Source organism: Bos taurus, chromosome 12 (assembly GCF_002263795.3).
Source record: "Bos taurus isolate L1 Dominette 01449 registration number 42190680 breed Hereford chromosome 12, ARS-UCD2.0, whole genome shotgun sequence".
Classification (NCBI taxonomy): Eukaryota; Metazoa; Chordata; class Mammalia; order Artiodactyla; family Bovidae; genus Bos; species Bos taurus.
In genome coordinates, this window is record NC_037339.1 from 28,356,095 (window position 1) to 28,382,224 (window position 26,130).

The following is a 26,130-nucleotide window of genomic DNA, read 5'->3' on the forward strand; positions in this document are numbered from 1 at the left end:
TCAAGGTTCATCCATGCTGTCACAAATAGCAGGACTTTTTCCTTCTTTTTAATGACTGATCAATATTACATTGTATATATACACCACTTTTTTCTCTATCCATTCATCCATTAGATGGACACTTGGGTTGCTTCCATGTCTTGACTGCTATAAGTAATGCTGCATTGAACATGGGGGTGCAGAGATCTTTTTGAATTAGTGTTCTCATTCCCTTCAGATAAATACTCTGAAGTATTTATTACTGGATCATGTGGTGCTTCTCTTTATTTTTTTTTTTCCTATTTTTAATTTTTGGAAGATTCTCCATACTGTTTTTCATGGTGGCTGTATCTATTTATATTCACACCAACAGTGCAAAAGGGTTCTTTCTCTTCACATCTTCACCAACACTTATTATCTATTTTATATTAGTCATTCTAAGAGAAATGAAGTCCTATCTTTTTGTGGTTTTGATTTGCATCTCTCTGGTGATTACCGATGTTGAGCACTTTTCATACAATTACTGATGACTTGTTTGCGTTCTTTGGAAAAATGTTGCTTCTGCCTATTTTTTAATCAAACTCTTTTTCTGCTATTGAGCTATACGTGTGATTTATACAATATGGACATATTAGATACATGATTTGCAAATATTTTCTCTCATTCTCTCAGTTTTTGTCTGAAAATGTGTTTATGTTGCATTCCCTTTTTAAAGGGTATTTTCTCCAGGTTTAGAATTCCAGATTGGTACTTTTCTTCCACTCAATAATTTGAAGTTATTATTCCATTATCTTCCATTTTCTAATCTTTTCTCGAAGTCAGGTGACAGTCTTGTTCCCTGGAAGGCTTTTGATTGGTTCTAGTTTTACTATGATGTATCTAGTGAGCTTTGTGTTATACTGATCCTACTTGGAGTTTGAATGTATAGCTTTGATGTCTTTCATAAATTTTGAAAAATTTTCTGGCATTATCACTTCAAATACTATTTCTGTTTCATATTCTCTTTCCTATCTTACTGTAGTTCTAATTACACACTCTAAATATACAAATTTTTACTGTAATCCAACTGTCTAACATACTTTTTCTATACACACAAGAATTGTCTCAATAGGCTTCACAAATGCTGTGTTTTCTACAAATTGAAGGTTCGTGTCAAGTATCTATCAGTGCTATTTTTCCAACAACATTTGCTCACTTCATATCTGTCACATTTTCATAATTCTTGCAGTATTCCAAATGATTTCACTATTATTACATTTGTTATGGTGATAAGTGACTAGAGATCTTTAATGGTACTACTGTAACTGTTTTGAGGTGCCATGAATCACACTCTTTAACACAATGAACTTAATCAGTAAACGTGTGTGTTCTGACTGCTCTACGGACTGGCCTTTTCCCCATCTCTCCCTCTCTCCTCAGGCCACCCTATTCCCTAAGATACAACAACACAGAAATTGGGAAAATTAGCAAACCTATCATGGACTGTACATGTTTAAGTGAAAGGAAGCACTGCACATCTCTCAACTTCATATCAAAAGCTAGAAATGATAAAGCCTAGTGATGAAGGCATGTCAAAAGCTACTATCAGCTGAAAATTAAACCTCTTGGGCCAAGTTATGAATGTGAAGGATAAGTTCTTGAAGGAAATTAAAAGTGCTTCTCCAGAGAAAATGTGAATGACAAGAAAGCAAAACACACTTACTGCTGATACGGAGAAAGTTTAATGGACTGGAGGGGAGATCAAACCAGCCTAACATTCCCTTAAGCCAAAGCCTGATCCAGAGCAACTCTCTTCAATTCTGTGAAGACTAAGAGAGCTAAGGAGGCTCCGGAAGGAAAATCTCAGGCCAGCAGAGATTGGTTCCTAATACTTAAGAAGCCATCTCTATGATACAAGGTGGAGCAGCAAGTCCTGATGCTGAAGTTGCAGCAAGTTATCCAGAACATCCAGCTTAGATTATTAATTAAGGCGGCTATGCTAAACTGATTTTTAACACAGAAAATAATCTCCTATTGGAAGAAGATGCATTCTAGAACTTTCACAGCCAGAGAGAAGTCAATGCTTGCCTCAAAGCATCATAGAACACGCCTACTTTTGATAGGGGCTAATGCAGCTGGTAACTTTAATCTGAAACCAACGCTCATTTACCATTCTTAAAATCCTAGTTTTACAGTATTTTTTTTACATATATGTATATCTAATAATACACAAACACATGCATAAAACTCCACATGACTGTAGGGGTCAATTCTCCAAGACACCCAAACATACCCTGCCCCAAATATTCACACAATGAAGACAGAAAATCACTATATTTTTCCCCAGTATTTTCCCTCAGGGATCTTTTAATTCTCTATTGTATGTATAAAATGCAACAACTACTATCATGACAACCATACTGCAAACTAACCTGTCAATCTTCACATATTTAAAAAATAGATGCCATTACAAAACTTACATCCCTATAAAGTTGAAAGAGACAGAATCCGGTGGTATCTTGTATTTATCAAGGAAAGCATTCCAGGTCATAGCCCTGTGCTCAACTAAAGAGATGTTTCAATGTTGTTTCACTTATAATGAAGATGCAGCATGGTAAAAAGATGGGAAAAGCTAAAAACAAATCAACCAAACTGAAGTGCTATTTACATCATTCCACTTCTCTTTTTGTTGCATAAAATTTTAGAAGATAGCATTATGAAGAATACACATCTAGAAAACATAAATTACCCGATCATTCATCAGAAGATCCTTCACAATGAAAGTAGCTACCAAAGACTTCAAAGGAGCAGCAAATTGATCTGGTGCAAGGAGAGCAATGTGACCAATAGTCACCAGTGGTGTGATGAGATGCTCCAGGTTGCTCGGATCTAGGCTCTTATGCAGAGGCTGAAAATGAGGAAAGGAAAATTATAAACTCCATAAACATGCAAATAAACTGGTCATATGTCTCATCTACAAATGCTAAAAACCACACAAGTTCAATACATGGTATAAGCAGTGGTTCAAGTTACACCTAACTTTTACTGACAACTTTTATTGACTAGAAGGCATCATATTTAAGTACTTTCAGTTTTTCCCAAATTATATTTTAGATTGCATATATAAATATGTCAGCAACTGCTGAAAGTTTCTCAGTCATGTACAACTCTTTGTGACTGCATGGACTGTAGCCCATGAGGTTCCTCAGTCCATGGAATTCTCCAGGCAAGAAACTGGAGTGGGTAGCCACTTCGGCTCACCAATGCCTACTTCTATTCTACTTTCTGGGCATAAGGATGCTTTTCTATGTGCAGTCAGAAGTTCTGGTTACCAGAATGGGGATGAAAGTAAGGTATGCCATGTCTGAACTGAGGCAGACATGAACAGTGTATCTTCTCCACATTTTCGCTCTCTTTACTCACTGGTGGCTTAATACAAAGGATCCAATGGGACTCAAAGAGAAAAAGTGAAAGTGAAAGACAGTGAAGTCACTCAGTCGTATCTGACTCTTTGCGACCCCATAGACTGTAGCCCACCAGGCTCCTCTGTCCATGGAATTTTCCAGGCAAGAATACTGGAGTGGATTGCCATTTCCTTCTCCAGGGGATCTTCCTGACCCAGGGATTGAACCCAGGTCTCCCACATTACAGACAGATGCTTTACTGTGTGAGCCACCAGGAAAGAGAAGCCACTAGTCAAAAAGGGTCTGCGTGGCTAAAACACTGAATAGAATGCAATCAAAACACCCAAATGGACTTTTATCACGAGCAAAAAATAAGCTTTCATTATGGATAGTTACAAGCATTTTTGTGGATTTTTATAGCATCAAACATTAAGTATTATAACTAATAAAACTATTTTATTAATCTTATAGTAAAATAAAAATATTATTTTAATAATCATTTTGCTATAACAGAAGGAGACTGCTTATTTACTCACATAAGTTGATACCTAAAACATATTGCTCAATTTTTAAAATAAGATAATCAGAAGAGTGGCTATAGCACACTATCAATTGGCATGAGAGAGGGGGAAGGGGACAAAAGATGTGTTTTGTGTATTTATATTACTTGTATAAGAATAAAATAGCTCCTGAAAAGTACAGTAGAAACTGGTAACACTGGCTGCCTCTGAGAAAAGAAACTGGGTAGCTGGGGAAATGGGGTTGAGATAAAGGTGTAGGTATTCTCCTATACTGAACACCAAGCATTCTAGGCTTGAAAAAACAACACAAAACTGTTCTTTTCCAACACATTGTGGCAATATGAAAAGCTTCACTTAATCAAAAGTAATGACAGTACTTCTTGCTGTTCTCAATGACTCCCTCAATACCTCCATTGCACATCTAAGTGATAACTTGTTTACATGAGAAACAGATAACTGATAGTGTACTTTTTTCCAATTCATTTATTATATTGTGACAATTTTCCACAATAAGATATTAAAATCATTTCTGAAAAACCAAAATTAATGATCAGTCTCTGGATTAATCAGAGAAGGCAATGGCAACCCACTCCAGAACTCTTGCCTGGAAAAATCCCATGGACAGAGGAGCCTGGTGGGCTGCAGTCCATGGGGTCGCTAAGAGTCGGACACGACTGAGTGACTTCACTTTCACTTTTCACTTTCTTGCATTGGAGAAGGAAATGGCAACCCACTCCAGTGTTCTTGCCTGGAGAATCCCAGGGACAGGGGAGCCTGGTGGGCTGCCGTCTATGGGGTTGCACGGAGTCGGACACGACTGAAGCGACTTAGCAGCAGCAGCAGCTCTGGGTTAACAGTAATCTGATAAAGGTTAGATGTGTCTGTGAAACCTTTTCTCAGAAAGCCAGCCAATCTTCTATGTTATAGGAGAAGGATTACCAGGTAGGTTCTTGTAAAGATGAAGTTACAGATATTAAAATTAAAAGTAACCAATAAAGTCAAGCTATTATCAGCATTTTCCTCCTCCTCATCATTGGAGGGAACAAAAAGATTATTCAAGAAAAAAAAAAAAGCTTTCTAGAAATCAACATGAGTCCACTGAAGTCATTCTCTTATTAAAAAATTAAATACTATAGAATATTACCTCCACCTCAATTTTTAACTATATTATGATTGAGTATCTATAGCAAAGATGCTGTTTAATAGATACAGAAAACTTTTCTTCCTCCTTTACTCCGCCTTTAATATAAATCATGAAAATATGACAAAATTAGCATAAATACTTCTAAAATAGACAGCAAGTCTGTGTATTTATGGTGGGTTAGTTTCAGCATAATTTCCAAATTGTTTTGACTTCATTCAAGGCTCCTAGACTATAACTACAAGATTTTTATAAATTTTCTGTTTAGCTTCTATTTGCAGTAAGAAGGCTAAAACTAGATTATAATAGCTTATAGTGAAATTGCCTTACTTAGAAAGGGTACTGGTAATTCAAAGTACAGAAAAAATAAAATACATGCTGCAAAGACAGTCAGTAGGTATTTGGTCCTGTCCCAATACACCCAATAAGACATTTGGTCTACACACAAAGGTCCTTGATATTTGTTCATATTTGGTCCTGCCCAAAACATTCCAAGAGACATTTGGACCACACCAAAAGGTCCTTGATACTTGTTCCTGTCCAAAATATCTGGCATGGACCTAAACTGCAGTGGGTGTTTTGGAGAGCACCAACTATCAAGGATCTTTGGGTGTGGATCACATGACCTGCAAAGGAAAAGGCACATTTTAATCTAATATGAAATTAGGTCAGTCATTAAAGTACAAATTTATTTAACTTTAATTATAAATTATTATTCATGTATAAAACCCCACACACTTTAGTAGTATTTCATATATAGAAATCTAACTTCCAAAATCTGTAAACTGAGAGAATAATCACCTGTTACCTACTATGAGTAACTATGATTTTATATGTAATTACTTATGAATGAAAAAAGTTTCCTAATACTAAATGTATAAAGTGACTTCAAAACTATTATACAACTGCTTGATTTCTAAAGAGCTAGCATTAAAAAGCTGAATCATGAGATATTTTCAAATTTTAACCAATCATTAATATTGATTATACTGATTCAAATTTGGAAAATTACAAAATGATACATCTCCAAACATGAACATTCTGTAAACTCATTCATATTTTTTTAACAATAACATGAAACAAAAAAATTTTTCTCTTTTTACCTCAAATATCTGTGCAAACTGGGTTTCTTTACTAGAAAATATTGCATGGATACAATGAATAGCATATTTGGCTTGACGGGGGGGTCCTTTTTTAGACTTGTGATGTAAAACAGGAAGCAAAGCTCTAAAAAAAGAAAAAATTTACAGAAAAACAATAAACCAGAAAAATCATTATGACTTCCACTAGATACTTTAATGCTTGTATTTTTAAAGTAATGTTTCGTAAGAACAAAGAAACAAAAGTCATAGCATCTACTCACTCATTTTCAATCATCTATAATTTTGCTTTATAAACATCTATATTAAAATATAATACAAATACAAATAATTTTTCCTTTTTGTTTATTAGTTATAAATACAAACAAGAATGGTAACCCATTTCTTCTTTTTAATGTCATTTCCATTAGCCTTTTCTATTTTATTATCATTGCTATTACTTTAGCTAAGCTTTTGCTACCTTACACCTAAGACCACCATAATGGGACTTAACTTGCTTCTTCTTTCCAAAGTCTCTTCCTCTTCCAGTTCATCTTTTAATCTATCCCCAAACAATCTATATGAAGGGAAATTTGATCATTTAACCAATACAAATTGAGTACTTGCTATAAGGCCAGGCATTATTTAAAGTCCCAAATTGGTGCATTCATTCTACCAGCATATTAGGGATAAGACAAATGATAACACATTAAGTTAGCAAAACATCTGTTATGTTAAATTGTGGTAACTCCTATAAAGGGGGGGAGAAGAAGAAGAGGACAGCAATAGGGAACAGGCGTAAGTTTGTGACTGTGTTACAATTTTACATGTGATGCCTACAGAAGATCACTCTAGTAAAGCAACACTTGACCACAGTTATCAAAGAGGCAGGGAATAGGTCATCTAGCTACCTGGAAGAACACTGATGTATCATATCACTTCATTATATACAAACTTAAAGTCCTGAATAAGGCAGGCTCTCTTAGTTCAACTATTTTATATTTATTTCACAGTGGAATTAACTTCTGAATTCTCCTTGCCCAACTCACTGCTCCAGTTTAAAAAACAATCAGAGATAAATAATTCATAATAATAATAGCAGTTGCAGAAAAGATAACAATAAAATATAATAAAAAGACAAGTGACCAATTGAAGGGAAACGTTGTATTTCTTGTTACAGAGAAATGGTAAATATCCATAAAGTGTAAACACCTACAAACAGATAATGAAAATACCAATAGTATCACAGAAAAATGGGTTGGACATAACAGTAGAAAGCTCTTCAAAACCACCAAAAGTTCTTCAGTACCACCAAACCAGTTTTACAACAAACGTTAAAGGGACTTATATAGTCAAGAAATACAAGAGAAGAAAAAGATCTATAAAACCAACCCCAAACAATTAAGAATATGGCAATAAGAACATATGTATCAATAATTAAATGTAAATGGATTAAACGCTCCAACCAGGAGACACAGACTGGCTGAATGGACAAAAAATAAGACCCATATATAGGCTGTCTACAAGATACCCACTTTAGACCTCAAGACACATATAGATTGAAAGTGAGAGAATAGAAAAACATATTCTGTGCAAATGGGAAGCAAAAGAAAGCTGGAGTAGCAATCCTCATATCAGACAAAATAGACCTTAAAATAAAGAATTTTAGAAGAGATAAGGAAGGACACTACATAACGATCAAGGGATCAATCCAAGAGGAAGGCATAACAATTGTAAATATCTATGCACCCAACACAGGAGCACCTCAATACACAAAACAAACACTAACAGACATAAAAGGAGAAGTTGACAGTAACACAATAATAGCTGGAGACTTTAACACCCCACTCACACCAATGGACAGCTCATCAAGACAGAAAACTAATAAGGAAACACAAGTCTTATATGATACATTAGATGAGATAGATCTCATTGATATCTTCAGGACATTTCATTCAAACACAGAACACACCTTCTTCTCAATGCACATGGAACATTTTCCAGGATAGACCACATCTTGGGTCACAAATCAAAACTCAGTAAATTTAAGAAAACTGAAATCGTATCAAGCATCTTCTCCGATCACAACACTATGAGACTACATATCAATTACAAGGAAAAAAACTGTAAGAAACATAAACACATGGAGATTAAACAACACATTTCTAAATAACCAACAGGCTATTGAAGAAATCAAAAGGGAAATGAAGAAATTTCTAGAAACAAATGACAATGAAAACACAACAATACAAAACCTGTGGGATGCTGCAAAAGCAATTCTAAGAGGGAAGTTTATAGCAATATAATTCTACCTCAAGAAACAAGAAAAACATCTAAATACACAACCTAATTTTACACTTAAAACAACTGGGAAAAAAAGAACAACAAAAAAACCCCCAAAATTAGTAGAAGAAAAGGAATCATAAAGATCAGAGCCGAAATAAATGAAAAAGAAATCAAAGAAACAATACTACAGATTAATAACACTAAAAGTTGGTTTTTGAGAAGATAAACAAAATTGACAAACCTTTCACCAGACTCAAGAAAAAAAGAGAAGAATCAAATCAACAAATCAACAAAATTAGAAATGAAAAACGAGCAGTTACAAGAAACCACGCAGAAATACCAAGGATGATAAGACTATTATGAACAACTATATGGCAATGGCAACCCACTCCAGTACTCTTGCCTGGAAAATTCCATGGACGGAGGACCCTGGTAGGCTGCAGTCCATGGGGTCCCTAAGAGTCGGACACGACTGAGCAACTTCACTTTCACTTTTCACTTTCATGTATTGGAGAAGGAAATGGCAACCCACTCCAGTGGTCTTGCCTGGAGAATCCCAGAGACAGGGGAGCCTGGTGGGCTGCCGTCTATGGGGTTGCACAGAGTCGGACACGACTGAAACGACTTAGCAGCAGCAGCAGCAGCACGGCAATAAAATGGATAAACTGAAAGAAATAGATTCTTAGAAAAGATCAATCTTCCAAGACTGAACCAGGAGGAAATCAAAATTATGAACTACCCAACCACAAACACTGAAATTGAAGCTGTGATCAAAAATCTCCCAAAAATCAAAAGCCCAGAACCAGATGGCTTCACAGGAGAATCTATCAAACATTTAGAGAAGAGCTAATACTTGCCTTCTAAAACTCTTTCAAAAAATTTAGAGGAAGGAACACTTTCATACTCATTCTACAAAGCAACCATCACCCCGATACCAAAACCAGACAAAGACAACACACATAAAAAAATCTACAGGCCAATATCACTGATGAACTTACATGCAAAAATCTTCAACAAAATTTTAGCAAACAGAATTCAGCAACACATCAAAAAGCTCATACACCATGATCAAGTTGGTTTTATGCCAGGAATGCAAGGGTTCTTCAATATATGCAAATCAATCAATGTGATACACCATATTAACGAATTAAACGATAATCATATGATAATCTCAATACATGCAGAAAAAGCCTTTGACAAAATTCAGCACCCATTTATGATTAAAACTCTTCAAAAAATGGACATAGAAGGAACCTACCTCAACATAGTAAAGGCCATGTATGATAAGCCTACAGCCAACATTATTCTCAATGGTGAAAAACTGAAAGCATTCCCCCTAACATCGGGAACAAGACAAGAGTGCCCACTTCCACTTTCACCACTATTATTCAACATAGTTCTGGAAGTCCTAGCTACAGCAATCAGAGAAGAAAAAGAAATAAAAAGAATCCACACTGGAAAAGAAGTAAACCTCTCACTGTTTGCAGATGACATAATACAAAGAAAACCCTAAAGATAATATCAGAAAAGTACTAGAGCAAATCAGTGAATTTAGCAAAATTGTAGGATACAAAATTAATACACAGAAATCACTTGAATTTCTACATACTAACAATGAAAAATCAGAAAGAGAATTTAAGGAATCAATCCCATTCACCATTGCAACAAAAGAACTAAATATCTAGGAATAAACTACCTAAGGGGACAGAAGAACTGTACAAAGAAAACTGTAAGACGCTAGTGAAAGAAATCAAAGATGACATAAATAGATCGAGAGATATTCCATGCTTCTGAGTAGAAAGAATCAATATTGTGAAAATGACTATACTACCAAATGCAATCTACAGATTCAATGTGATCCCTATCAAATTACCAATGGCAGTTTTCACAGAACTGGAACAAAAAATTTCACAATTCATATGGAAACACAAAAAACCCAAATAGCCAGAGCAGTCTTGCAAAAGAAGAATGGAGCTGGAGGAATCAACTTTCCTGACTTCAGATTATACTACAAAGCTACAGTCATCAAGACAGTATGGTACTGGCATACAGACAGAAATATAGACCAATGGAACAAGACAGAAAGCCCAGAAATAAACTCACGCACCTATGGGTACCTTATTTTTGACAAAGGAGGCAAGACTATACATTGGGGCAAAGACAGTCCCTTCAATAAATGGTGCTGGGAAAACTGGACAGCTACAGGTAAAAGAATGAAATCAGAACACTTCCTAACACCATACACAAAGATAAACTCAAAATGGATGGAAGACCTAAACCTAAGACCAGAAACTATAAACTCTTAGAGGGAAACATAGGCAGAACACTCGATGACATAAATCAAAGCAAGATCCTCTATGACCCACCTCCTAGAGTAACGGAAATAAAAACAAAAGCAAACAAGTGGGACCTGATTAAATTTAAAAGCTTTTCCACAGCAAAGAAAACTATAAGCAAAGTGAAAAGATAAGCCTCAGAATGGGAGAAAATAATAGCAAATGAAACAACTGACAAAGGATTAATTTCGAAAATATACAAGCAGCTCATACAACTCTGTCAGAAAAACAAACAACCCAATCAAAAAGTGGGAGAAAGACCTAAACATACATTTCTCCAAAGAAGACATACAGATGGTTAACAAACACATGAAAAGGTGCTCAACATCGCTCATTATTAGAGAAATGCAAATCAAAACTACAATGATATGTCACCTCACACTGGTCAGAATGGCCATCATCAAAAAGTCTACAAACAATAAAGGCTGGAGAGGGTGTGAAGAAAAGCAAACACTCTTGCACTGTTGGTGAGAATGTAAATTGACAGTCACCATGGAAGATGGTATGCAGACTGCTTAAAAAACTAGAAATAAAACCATCGTATTGCCCAGCAATCGCACTTCTAGGCATATTAGCCTGAGGAAATGAAAACTGAAAAAGACACATGTATCCCATTGTTCATTGCAGCACTATTTGCAATAGCTAGAACGTGGAAGCAACCTAGACGCCCATTGACAGATGAATGGAAAAAGAAGTTGTGGTAAATATACACAATGGCATATTACTCAGCCATAAAAAGAAACACATTTGAGTCAGTTCTGATGAGGTGGATGAACCTAGAGCTTATTACACAGAGTGAAGTGAGCCAGAAAAAGAAAGATAAATATTGTATTCTAACACATATATACGGAATCTAGAAAAATGGTACTGAAGAATTTACTTACAGGGCAGCAATGGAGAAACAGACGTAGAGAACAGACTAATGGACATGCGGAGAGGGGAGGAGAGGGTGAAATGTATGGAAAGAGTAACATAGAAACTTACATTACCATATGTAAAATAGATAGCCAACAGGAATTTGCTATATGGCTCAGGAAAGTCAAGCAGAGGCTCTGTATCAACCTAGAGGGGTGGGATGGGGAGGGAGACGGGAGGAAGGTTCAAAAGGGAGATGATATATGTATATCTATGGCTGATTCATGTTGGGGTTCGACAGAAAACAACAAAATTCTGTAAACCAATTATCCTTCAATAATAAAATTAAAAAGAAAAAAAAGAACTGGTTACTAATACTTTTACTAATTCATTATATATATATATAATCATCATAGATTTAAAAGTTTTTAAATAAAATCTTAGATTATTAAATAAAGAATCTCTGGCTCATTCAGAATATATGTAAAATCAAGTGTAGTCTACATTATTTTTTCTTTTTAAAACTGCTTGCCAGTTACTTATTCAGTGATTTAAGTTTTCCTGACTAATTTCTTTGTTAAATATTATACTCCTCACTACTAAAGGGATAGTACAGGGTTGTCAATTTCTCATACACTTGACTTTTAAATCTTCTGATTTTTTTACTCCTATATTTTCTGAATGATTATTAGTGGAATATAAAGAGAGCCTTTATATCGGAGAAGGCAATGGCACCCCACTCCAGTACTCTTGCCTGGAAAATCCCATGGACGGAGGAGCCTGGAAGGCTGCAGTCCATGGGGTCGCTAAGACTTGGACACGACCGAGCGACTTCACTTTCACTTTTCACTTTCATGCACTGGAGAAGGAAATGGCAACCCACTCCAGTGTTCTTGCCTGGAGAATCCCAGGGATGGGGGAGCCTGGTGGGCTGCCGTCTATGGGGTCACACAGAGTCAGACACAACTGAAGCGACTTAGCAGTAGCAGCAGCAAAGACAGCCTTGGATTTCTAGATACTCATATGGCCATCTTGTTTCTAGTAGTTCTGCAGCTGATTCTCTTGATTTTTCTCTTAGAAATATGATAACTTTGCTTCCTCTTTTCCAACAAATGCACTTTTTAATTTTATTTTCTTATGTAATTATATTGGCTAATGCTTTCAAAACAATGTTAAATCATGGCAGAGTTAGTGTATTTTCTCATCCTGCTACTGATTTTACTGGGAATGCTTGTGTATTACCATATGGTGGTAGATATTGGTTTGAGATATTTGGAGAAGGAAACGGCAACCCACTTCAGTACTCTTGCCTGGAAAATTCCATGGACGGAGGAGCCTGGTAGGCTACAGTCCATGGGGCCGCTCAGACAAGACTGAGAGACTTCACTTTCACTGGTTTGAGAAGTATGAAGGCATTAAAATCCTGTTTTGTTGGGTTTAACTATAAGTAAACTGATTTTCCTTTTTATTAGAAGCCCTTTCAGCATCTGTCAAAAAGATCTATTGTGCGGCCTCTCCCTTTTACTCATTTATATAAATGAATTATAACATGAACATCGAGTTTTCTTCTAATAGTAACCCTTTTTGTATTCCTGGAATTAACCAACATTTGGCCATAGTGTATTCTTGCTTTACTATAGTAAATTCTCTTTTTGCATTCAATTTTCATCAATATCAAAAAAATTTGTATCAGTTTTCTTTTGGAGGGGTATCTTTTATCAGGTTTTAGCATTCCTACTAGTTACCTTGGCTTTATATCTAAATGCTTTCCTTTCCCCCTCATGCCTGGAACAATTAAAAAGATTTAGAATTTCTACATGGTTTTTACATATATATATATATATATATATATATATATATATATATATTTGAAATACCCCCTTTAACATAACTTTTATTGGCCCTTATTATTATTAGAGGATAATTTTCTGAAATTCTTTTATAATTATAGCCTATTAGGATTTTTCCCCCCTACCTTCTTCCTGAGCCAATTTATTTACATCACCCTTTAAAAATTCAGATTTTCAAATCTCTAAAACATAGATATAGCCACACCTAAAACTTGAATACTGAAATTAAAATGATGAGAAAAGACAATCAGATATGCAAATAAGAAAACAAAAAGTTTGATTTAAAGGCATAAGCAAAAGTGAATGCAAAGGGAAAAGGGCACAGAACTTGGTAGAAAGAGTGACCTCACAATAAAAAGGGGATAACACATTTTCTAAATCCTTGAATTCTAAAGAAAATCCTTCATTTGCCCTTAGCACAACTTAGCTAATTAGGAAAAACTTTAGTTACATTCATTTTCTGATCAAAACTTCCTAACTGTTGAATCATTAACTGTGGAAATCTTACATGGTTGAAAAGAAATGTCAGCCCCATTACTGTTCTTGCTGTGCAGGATTTACCTTTTTTTTTTTTCCCTTGATGTTTATGAAATCACTTCCATAATCTCTGAAAATTCAGTAAATTTCATTAGGATATTGAGAGAGCTAATCCTGAGATAGGTTGATAAGGAGTCCAGGACTATCAGTGAGGAAGAGGTCCAGAGCCCTCGAGAAGGAGAAAGGGTTCTAGGGCTTGAGAAGGAGAAAGGGTTCTAGGGCTCGAGAAGGAGAAAGGGTTCTAGGGCTCGAGAAGGAGAAAGGGTTCTAGGGCTTTCAATAAGAAGAACTGCTTTGTCTCACTCAATATAACAATGTATCTTGCCTGAGAATATGTTTGTCCTTCTTAACAGGAACCTTCTGACTTATCTTGTTACCTTGAGATGTGTATGTTATGGGAGTGGGTCTCTTAAGACCTTTCTATTGTTAGTTCTAATCTTGCTAATTTAAGATATATGTTGTGGGAGTGGGTCTGGGAAAAGTATATGAGGCCTTGGTAAGACTATTGGGGGGGGGGCACTCTCTGTCCCCCTTCTGATGAGTATGTCAGAAGCTTTCTCTGTCCTTTTTCACTTTAATACAACTCTGCTGCACAGAAGCTCTTGAGTGATCAAGCCTGGTCCCTGGTACCAAAGTTAAATCTTCTTCTTTGGAGATCACAAATCCGACACCATTCACAGTAAGCTATCAATACCTTCCTAAAACATGAGTACTCTTCATTTCCAGATTCATGTTTTCATTCATTATTATTATTATTCATTACTATTATTTTTAAAAATTTTCCACTTTCCATTATACTGTTGTCTTCTCCACAGAAACCAATCATGACTTTCCATCATCTGCAATTCCTTAACTGCATTTCTTTCTTTCCCCACTATACCCATGTTCTATGCAGTTTCCTTAAGTTCAACAGACACCTTCCTGATTACATTTTCAATACTGTTTACTCTGCTCCTTGCTGTTTATAATAAATTTCATTCTATAACAGAAATATGTTCCTGCTCCTCTTTATCCTTAGTTCTGTCATTTCTCTTTTTATGCTATATTATTTTTGTTCCTTTTTCCCAGATGTCATTTGCTGCTTAATTTTCTTGGCAGCTTAGAAGATATGTCTAAAATTCTCTTTTATCCAACAAGAATTTCATTCTTCCTAGTGTTAATCACCTATCTTTTGAACACTAAAATATCCTCAAAGGATCCATGTTTGTCTATTTATCTGTATTCTGTTAATTCATCTTTAAATAAAAGAAATTCTCTTTGGCTCTGCCATTTAAACAAAAATGTAGATGGTGTCTTCCTGATGACTCAACCTTGGACACTTCTTTCAAAAAATTAACAGCAGAACTCCCACCTGAAACTACACTTGCTTAATCAAGTGGATAAGTAGCATGGAGAAGGAAGGCGGGAATAAAGGTAGTGAGTCCTTTATTTCTGTTTAATTTCTCCTCCAAGTCTGTTTAAGCTCCTCCAATTGAGAACCAGCTTCACTTGGACTATGACTGTATCCTATGCTAGAGGGGACCGTCAGTGTTGGCACATCTAACTATTCTCGAGTGAGCCAGATTCCTGAGCGACTTACTGAGACAGAATGGAACCCATAATTCACCATCATTTTAGTTTAGTAGATCAGCACTTACTTTTTTCTTTTCCTGTAAAGTCGGTAATAAGACATTTGATTCACAACTCTAAGCCTTACCTCACCCAAAAGCTTTACCCCTATTAAAACCAGAGAAAAAAGGTACGACCACAAAGTTTTTCCTTTAGTTCTGCTACAGAAAAATAAGGTTCCCCGACTGCATCACCGATACAATGGACATGAACCTGGGCAGGTTTTGGGAGGTGGTAAGGGACAAGTCATAGCAAACACCCTCTTCCAACAACACAAGAGAAGACCCTACACATGGACATCACCAGATGGTCAAAACCAAAATCATATTGATTATACTCTTTGCAACCAAAGATGCAGAAGGTCAGTCAGCAAAAACAAGACCGGGAGCTGACTGTGGCTCAGATGATGAACTTCTTATTGCCAAATTCAGACTTAAACTGAAGAAAGTAGGAAAATCACTAGACCTCTCAGGTATGACCTAAATCAAACCCCTTATTATTATACAATGGAAGTGAGAAATAGATTTAAGGGACTAGAACTGATCGACAGAATGCCTGATGAACTATGGATGGAGGTTTGTGACAATGTACAGGAGACAGGGAACAAGACCCTCCCCAAGAAAAAGAAATGCAAAAAAGCAAAATGGCTGTCTGAGAACCCTTACAAATAGCTCTGAAAAGAAAAGAAGCCAAAAGCAAAGGAGAAAAGGAAAGATATACCCATTTGAATGCAGAGTTCCAGAGAATAGCAAGGAGAGATAAGAAAGCCATCCTCAGTGATCAGTGCAAAGTAATAGAGGAAAACAACAGAATGGGAAAGACTAGAGATCTCTTCAAGAAAATTAGAGTTACCAAGGGAACATTTCACGCAAAGATGGGCTCGATAAAGGACAGAAATGGTAGGGACCTAACAGAAGCAGAAGATATTAAGAAGGGGTGGCAAGAATACACAGAAGAACTGTACAAAAAAGAGCTTCACGACCCAGATAATCACGATGGTGCGATCACTCATCTAGAGCCAACATCCTGGAATGTGAAGTCAAGTGGGCCTTAGAAAGCATCACTAAGAACAAAGCTAGTGGAGGTGATGGAATTCCAGTTGAGCTATTCCAAATCCTGAAAGATGATGCTGTGAAAGTGCTGCACTGAATATGCCAGCAAATTTGGAAAACTCAGCAGTGGCCACAGGACTGGAAAAGGTCAGTTTTCATTCCAATCCCAAAGAAAGGCAATGCCAAAGAATGCTCAAACTACCGCACAATTGCACTCATCTCACACGCTAGTAAAGTAATGCTCAAAATTCTCCAAGCCAGGCTTCAGCAATATGTGAACCGTGAACTTCCTGATGTTCAAGCTGGTTTTAGAAAAGGCAGAGGAACCAGAGATCAAATTGCGAACATCCGCTGGATCATGGAAAAAGCAAGAGAGTTCCAGAAAAACATCTATTTCTGCTTTATTGACTATGCCAAAGCCTTTGACTGTGTGGATCACAATAAACTGTGATAAATTCTGAAAGAGATGGGAATACCAGACCACCTGACCTGCCTCTTGAGAAATCTGTATGCAGGTCAGGAAGCAACAGTTAGAACTGGACATGGAAGAACAGACTGGTTCCAAATAGGAAAAGGAGTACATCAAGCCTGTATATTGTTACCCTGCTTATTTAACTTATATGCAGAGTACATCATGAGAAACACTGGACTGGAAGAAACACAAGGTGGAATCAAGATTGCCGGGAGAAATATCAATAACCTCAGATATGCAGATGACACCACCCTTATGGCAGAAAGTGAAGAGGAACTCAAAAGCCTCTTGATGAAAGTGAAAGTGGAGAGTGAAAAAGTTGGCTTAAAGCTCAACATTCAGAAAACGAAGATCATGGCATCCAGTCCCATCACTTCATGGGCAATAGATGGGGAAACAGTGGAAACAGTGTCAGACTTTATTTTTCTGGGTTCCAAAATCACTGCAGATGGTGACTGCAGCCATGAGATTAAAAGACGCTTACTCCTTGGAAGGAAGGTTATGACCAACCTAGATAGCATATTCAAAAGCAGAGACATTACTTTGCCAACAAAGGTCCGTCTAGTCAAGGCTATGGTTTTTCCTGTGGTCAGGTATAGATGTGAGAGTTGGACTGTGAAGAAGGCTGAGCGCCGAAAAATTGATGCTTTTGAACTATGGTGTTGGAGAAGACTCTTGAGAGTCCCTTGGACTGCAAGGAGATCCAACCAGTCCATTTCGAAGGAGAACAGCCCTGGGATTTCTTAGGAAGGAATGATGCTAAAGCTGAAACTCCAGTGCTTTGGCCACCTCATGCGAAGAGTTGACTCATTGGAAAAGACTCTGATGCTGGGAGGGATTGGGGGCAGGAGGAGAAGGGGACGACAGAGGATGAGATGGCTGGATGGCATCACTGACTCGATGGACGTGAGTCTCAGTGAACTCCGGGAGTTGGACAGGGAGGCCTGGCGTGCTGCGATTCATGGGGTCGCAAAGAGTCGGACACAACTGAGTGACTGATCTGATCTGATAGTTTATACTTTTAGTGTGTGTGTATACATGTATCTCCAAACTCTGATCTCTGATCTGGACTGGAAAGTCACAGCTCCATTACAAGGAAAATTCACGTTCTCCAGGCTCCCTTAAAAATTAAGAAGCCAGTTATAAAAAATAGTTTCTTGCCTTTGCCAAAATATACTGTTACAATATTCTGGGTGTTTCAATTATCATTTAAATAATGCTCTTTTCCTATGTATCAATAGTTTCTAGAACTGATTAAGCTCATGTGAATAGAAAGGGATAACAAAACCTATACCTGAGCCTCTAAAATGCTAGCTTTGTCCAAGTCTCTCTCTGAAGAAAAGAGCCATAGTCAACTTCAACATGAAGAAACACAGTACCCCAACCACTACTAACTAGACCAGAAGCAATGAGCTACAGGTGAAACCAGTCACCAGTGACTATGGCAGTATCAGGACCAACTACCAGCTATGCTCCCCAGGAACAGGATGGAGAGATGAACACACAGAAGCAAGGAGGGATTCATAAGGAATGAAGATGTATTCCTTCTGAGCTATTATAGAATCCTGAACCATAATCAACCACTATTAGAGATCTCCAGGATAACAGCATAATTTCCAAATTTTGGAAATACTAAAACACACAAACACACACAGAAAATATATTGCTGTTAGGATGATTATTCCATGCTTCTCTGCTTCCCTGTGTCAAGTAAAACAATACTTCTGAAAATTTTCAAGAAAGTAAAGTGCTATGGACAATCCTGCTGAAATTCCTCTGGAGTTTCTCACTGGACCTTAAATTCGCATTGTTTACCCTATGGCATAATATGCCAAGGAACTCTTTTGCTATAAAAAACTGTTTTCATTAAAATCTTCAAACAAAATTGATGCTTCAAAAGGAAATGCCATGGTCATCTTACATTTTTATGAATCTTCTAAAATACCAATCAATGCCTTCTCCAAGGAAATAAAGACTCTAAATAGTTTAGACTTAAGATAAAACTCAGACATTATTTCCTCAAAACTTAAAATTGACTCCAACTATTATGTAAATCAAGAAACAGCAAGTTATTTTTTATTTTCTAGAATATTTATCAGAAAAAAACTCAACTCACGATCTGATGTGTGGGAAATCCTCTTCAATTTTGCCTCCTGTGTTTTTGAAAATTTGAAGTGCAGCTTCTGCTACTTTTTCATCATCCATTTTCAGACAAGCCAGGAGAGACTCAAATGTTTCAGCAGAATGAAATGAGATAGGATGTGTAAATGAGAGTACCTAAAAAATGATCATAAAAATGATCTATAAATCCTTTTCATCTTTATAAATCCAAAATGTTACACACTAGAAATGTTACAAATCAAAGTAAAAACACAAGTAATTTTGCTAAAAATAAAAGAGAGCACTGTAAGTAAAATTTAAGACTTACTTAAATATGTAACAGAAACATTCTTGTGTAGGAAGACTGTACAATCTAAAGAAAGAACTATCTTCAAAATTAAACAACACACTAACATAATTCTCAAAATAATCTGGATTTGGTTAATGTTTGGGGAGGAGGGGTGGAAGAAACTCAAGGTAGGAGAAAAGGAAAATGAGAAGAGAATTTAACAAAATACCTCTATTATTCTAAATATAGGTCATTAGAAGAAGATAGTAACATTTTTGGAAAAAAGTAATCTAAGGAAGAGGGTAAAATATCAAACAGTAAAAGAAATTATAAGGTTACAATAATCACACCAACATAGGACTAAAGAAAAAATAAAGCAATAAATAGACTTTACCACATTTAAGGTAGAGTATAATAGATTATAAAGACAACAGAAAATAACTGAAAATGGATGAAATTTTTAATAAACAGACCTAGTAAAACTGGGTATAGCAATCTGAAGGAAATCAAATTAGACCCTCCATTATAATCACACTTTCAAAATAAATATCTGCTAAGACATTAAGTACATGATTTAATTTAATCCCTGTGAGATAAGTATTATTTCTACCTCCATTACACATGAGGAAGCAAAAGCAATTAACTTAGAGCAACTATCTAATAAATTACAGTAAAAAAAAATCAGACCTGCTTTATGACACTCTTAAAAACACTGTCTTAAAAAACACTGAGAAAATGTTAATAATTTATTATGGGAAAAATGAAGATATAAAATTGTATATTCAGTCTCATTTCAACTGTACCAAAGAGTATATTTTTCTATAGATTAAAAGGAAACAAAAGAAATATTTATGAATGATAGGCTTCTCAATGTTTTCTTCTTTATGACTTTATATGCTCTAAGTTATCAACAATTAACTGATATTTTTGTAATAAGTAAAAGGCAATGGAATATTTTAGCTAACGAAATAACATATAAAATGGACTTTAAAATTTTGGTGCTTTCTGTGGTAGAGTTAGCAAGTTCTTTGCACACTAATGAAACCTTCAAATTATAATCCTTAATATAATTAACACTAGGCTATATTATATAATTTAAACATAAAAATATTAATATTTAGCTTACATGTTAGAATACACAATTTCAAAAGTACCTAAAAGTGATTAAGAAAATTTTACTTTAGATTCTATTAACCGAGAAAAGCAAATCTCAAGACTAAAATGTACAAACTATATATGTAACAGTTATCTCATTAAGCACTTAAGTGCCTAAATTTCAATGTAAGCATATTTACCTTAAGCAGTTCAAGACCGGCCCTGATGGCTTGATCAGTTGGAACACCCTCATCTTCATCATCTGCTGTTCCATCTATTGATTTGTTCACTTGCTTTATAAGAGCACTAAAGTATGACAAAAAAAATTTTTTTCCATTTTTTCAACTCTTTTTCTATTGGCAATGTTTAAGAAAAATAATCCCGAGTATTTTCTATACAGACCAGAACTAAACCACACACAAATTTGATACAGCTGTTTCCCAACCATTATGGCAAGCTGTAATAAGTATTTTGAGATGCTTCTTTTTGAAATTGTATTTCCCTGTGTCCATTCAAATGAGGTTAAAATGTTATCTGACTTGCTGTTTATTAACGCTGTATTTTTATTCTTGTATTTGCTGTGTGAAGTTCAGGTCCAAACATGTGAATCCTAAGAGATGTTTTCCAATTATCTAACGTTCATTATGGCTCCAATATGTAGAACAACATATATAGAAATAAAGGATAAATGCTAACATAAAGCACTTTCAAACAACCTAGCAAATATTATTGTGTCCGGCACTGTTATGAAAGCCAGAAAGGACTGCTTCTGACAGGTGTAAAAATGTCATACAACAAACATACAATAAATCCTCACTAGAATAGTTAGAACAGATCACAAAGGAAATACAATATTTTAAAGTTTTCTTCTAAAAACAAGCTTAAGTGACTTTAAAATAATCATTTGAAACACTGTCAATTATCCAAAATACTCATTTTGTTTTTACTACAAAAAACAAGTTAACAAATATCAAGTCAGAGACCTAATATAAACCAAAATACAAGAAAATTCAATTATTCAGTTTTTTAAAATGCTTAGTAGATTTATGTTTCTACAAAAATATGTACTCAAATCTAAGGTCAAGATATGAGTCAAATACATCTGTTTTCCTTGCAATATCCTCTTAAATTAATCATTCCCTTAACAGTTAAAATCACTGAGGATGTTTTCTGTCCTGTTCTGCCCATTTTTCCTCCTTAACTGTTTCTCATAGCTCCAACTACTCCAAATAAAAATCTTCAGCCTGAATTCTCTTCCCAAATATTCATCAGTTCCAAGGTTTTCTTTACCTAAACGTACCAAAGGAATGAAAAATGCCATATATCCAAAATGAAATTCATTTCTTTCTTCCATGACTAAGAGCAGGAAGCTCTCTGTCTAGTGAGGGGAGGCCAAAGGCCAAAATAAGTGAATAAATACATTAAAAAAGATAATCAGGCAACAATAAGGACTGGAGAGAAGGCCAGGACAAGTGAGGCTGGTTAGCAAGGGCAGTGAGGAAAGGCATTCCCGTAGGGGTGGCGCTGCTCTTGTTTAGTTGCTACGTCATGTACAACTGAGCTAGTAACCACAGAGTCAGAGCCAGTGATAAAAAGCACCAACCTGGAGAATCAAAGAGAATCAACTGAGAAACTATTACAAAACACCAAGAGTTCAGTGAGGTGACGCCAACAACACTAAAAATCGACAGAGCTATTCTGTATTAGCCAAAGCCACCTTAAAAACACAGGGGGGTGAGGGGTGGAGGAAATCTATTTATAATGACAAGTCAAAATGTATAAAAACTAGGAATAAAAAGTTTTAAATGCACAGAATCTGTATATAACTTCTAAAATTATTAAAGGGAGCAAAGAGATTTGAAAAAATCAAGACAAGTATTTTCGTAAGATGGAAACAGTATTACACGAATATCATTTGCCACTGTATCTAAAAATATCTTACAGGAACACAACTTGGTGTGGGATAAGATTCAACACATGCATTCTATAACTCATCTGGAAACATTAAGTAATGTTTGAGAACAGCTAGTAAATATTAAGGGAGGAGGGATGAAAGAACTTTCTAAATGAAATTTAAAAATTTATCATAAAAGCCTTAAAATACAAAGGAACAAAGGGAAAAAGTCCAGTAAGACCCTAAATATTGTTAAGAATTTATCCTACAATAAGGGAATGTCTCAAATCAAATAGGAAGGAACCAATTTTTCAATAAATGGTTTGATACAACTAGCTACTAGGCTTTTAAAAAAGGATGGATATCTTATCTCCACCTTACAATGAAATGGATTCCAGAACAATTAAAACCTAAATGTAAAAAACATAGCCACCTAATACGATGGCAGAAAAAAATAAAGGAGACAAATCATGTAATTTAGTATTTATTAATGTCAAGCACAAATTTAAAAGGCAATCAAACTGTGTTAATAGCCTTATTTCATAAAGCATTCATATAATCAATAAAAAATGACAATTTCTCTAAGCCACTTACAGAAAAATAAGAAGAAAAGCAATTAGCCAAGAAACATATGGGGAAAAAACATTCAACTTTTAAACAGTGCCACCATTCACTGCAGCCATAAAATTAAGACACTTGCTCCTTGGAAGGAAAGTTATGACAAACCTAGACAGTGTTTTAAAAAGCAGAGACATCAATTTGCCAACAAAGGTCTGTTGTCAAAGCTATGGTGGTTTTTCCAGTAGTCATGTACGAATGCAAGAGCTGAACCATAAAGAAGGCTGAGTGCCGAAGAACTGATGCTTTCGAATTGTGGTGTTGGAGAAGACTCTTGAGTCCCTTGGTCAGCAAGGAGATCAAACCAGTAAATCCTAAAAGAAATCAACCCTGAATATTCACTGGAAAGACTGAAGCTGAAGCTGATCTTTGGCAATCTGATGCAAAAAGCTGACTCACTGGGAAAGATTCTGATGCTGGGAAAGATTCTGATGCTGGGAAAGATTGAAGACAGGAGGAGAAGGGGACAGCAGAGCACGAGATAGTTAGATGGCATCACCAACTCAATGGACATGAGTTTGAGCAAGCTCCAGGAGATGGTGAAGGACAGGGAAGTCTGGCATGCTGCAGTCCACAGGGTTGCAAAGAGTTGGAAATGACTTAGCAACTAAACAACATCATTCACCTATAAAATGGCAAAGACTGAAAAGGGTACAGCCACTACTAGGAAAAATTAGGTGAACTGGACACTCCATGACTACTGGTGGGGAAGAGGGTGGAACCTTTCTGCAGTGTGATAGTTAAACCAAGAGGGCGCTGCAGCCAGACTTCCTCTGTTTAAATGCCATTAGCTACTTCCCAGCAGTGGGAAAGTTACTCTAACATCAGTGTAGCTCACTGTCCCTTTCCTGTGAACTGGAAATAGTAATATTTTTTGCCTTATAAAGAGGTAAATGAGTTAAAACACATAAAACAAAGAGTGCACACTATAAGCACTAATGGCTATTACCTGTTATTATTAGTTATGACTGAACATATCTTATGTATTACCAACCTACAAAGACATGCTTTGGTCCTCAGTCTTTTTGTTCATAAAATGCATTACTTCTGGAAACTTTATCTTAACTTTCAAAAATACTGCAATAACGTGGTCTTATCTTTCCGCAATTTGATTTTAAAAAATTGTCATGCCCAAACAAGAAGCATATCCTTTCTCAGCAGCTCCCTTCATTCTTTTCAAGGTACTACTATTCTCTTCATCATCTGGATTTGACCCCATAAACTTCTCACTCCTCCTCCATTTTATTCCCCATTTCCAGTAAGAGGACCCGTTTCTAAGGTTGTTCTTTTAAAACCTTCCTCAAATATGTTCTTTCCTTTCCATCCCACTATCGTCATCCAAAGAAAATTATAACAACACCTTAGCAGGCTCTCTCTTCTATTTCCCTCCTCCTGTTCATCATCAATCATTCCTGCTTCTCAACAGACCAAAGAACAAAGTAAAAGCTCTAAAGTCAGATCCTAAAGGCTTTCCACAATCTGACACCAAATGCTTTTTGAGGATCACCTCATAACACTTTTACATTTCTCCACAGAGTAACTTAAATAGATGGCAATCATTTTCTAAATATCCTTATTCCTTCCTATCCAGTTAGCTTGGCTTATATAAAACTCAACACCTAGAATTCTCCTCCCATTTCTTGTAGAAATAAAATCTTACCCATTCTTCCTCTCACGTCAAATACTACCCTCTCAGAGAAATTCTTTTAATCCTTTGAGCACTATCTGCATCAATTTTATGCAACTATAATATAATCTCTTAATTAAAATTCTTATTCCACTACTAGACAGAAGATTAATGAAAAGCATAAAGTATGCTTTGCCAATACCTAACTAGCCTTGTTTTAAATTAGAAGACATTGGATTTAATTAATGAATTTCAGTCTGATTCAGATTTTTCCTTGTAATAATATAAAGGATTCCAGTTTTCGTTTTGCGCCCTTTTATTTTTGAAACTGAAGAACACTTTCCTCAAATGAAAAACAAGGCAAGACGAGTCCAAAATGAAAAACAGGCATCCAACGTAGTATCCTCCTCCACTACAGAGGGTTACAAGCCAAGAGCTATACCTTACGCCCTCCCTCCAAAAAAATCCCCAAAAGGGCTTTACTGAGGACAGTGTCCATTAGTAGTATTTTAGATTCTAATATACCTCTGAAAGGTACTATTGCTCACTAAAAAAAGAACATGCTTTCCATATTTTATAAGTAGTCCTGTTTTCAACTGGTTGAAACATTTCAGGAAATGTTTAAAACAAACAAAAAAAGGTGGTTGGGGGGGTGGGGGGGGACTTCACTGGCAGTCTAGTGGTTGAATGGCTCCACACTCCAATGCAAAGGGCACGGGTTCAATCCCTGGTATCATGCTGTATGGCATGGCCATAAATAAATAAATAAGAAAAGAGCTCTTCCCACATTTTACAAAACCAAGTACAGACATAAAAAGAAAGTATTTTCCAAGATGTCAAAGTCAAGTGATATCAAACCTGAAACTTTAAATGAAGGCTGTCTTAAAAATAACATTTTTAGTTCTCAGATACCTATGAAATGCATCATATGCTGTTTTATAACATAATCACTTTATTTTCTTTTCCAGAAGGTAGAACTGCAACTTGTTTCTATCAGTTAACCTATGTGAGCGAACTAACCAGTATACTGTTAACAGATAAAAATTAGGCTTGTATTGACAAATTCTCATCCAAAAAGACTACATAAAATTAAAATAACATGAAATACTAAATACATACAGATATATACACAGATGAGTATATAGCCATTATGTATACACATAAATCTATATGGATTAGTGCCTTACAAACAGCAGACACTCAATAATGACTACTAAAGCATGAATGAATTAATGGTAATGAAAATTCAATATTTTCATTAAATACCTGATAGACTCAGTATCTATGTGCACAGGTGCTATCCTCTCCAAGAGAAACTTGATCATTTCCAGAAAAGGATTTGTAGGCTGTTTGGGGTTGCCCAACTTCTTAGTTATTTCACGCTGTAATGGAGATGTTTAAAATATTA

At 35.8% G+C, this 26,130-nt stretch overlaps 1 protein-coding gene across 6 annotated transcripts in view; it reads right to left on the reverse strand.

The window, feature by feature from the left end:
- PDS5B (PDS5 cohesin associated factor B) overlaps window positions 1–26,130 on the reverse strand; it is a 192,437-nt gene that overhangs the window by 53,240 nt on the left and 113,067 nt on the right. For all 6 annotated transcript variants that reach the window (XM_025000064.2, XM_025000062.2, XM_025000061.2 and 3 more), the window contains exons 17-21: window positions 25,989–26,104; window positions 20,784–20,889; window positions 19,216–19,376; window positions 6,128–6,251; window positions 2,708–2,866 (exon numbers count right to left, since the gene is read on the reverse strand). In XM_025000064.2, the coding sequence (XP_024855832.1) occupies window positions 2,708–2,866; window positions 6,128–6,251; window positions 19,216–19,376; window positions 20,784–20,889; window positions 25,989–26,104 (666 nt within the window). The remainder of the gene's footprint in view (window positions 1–2,707; window positions 2,867–6,127; window positions 6,252–19,215; window positions 19,377–20,783; window positions 20,890–25,988; window positions 26,105–26,130) is intronic.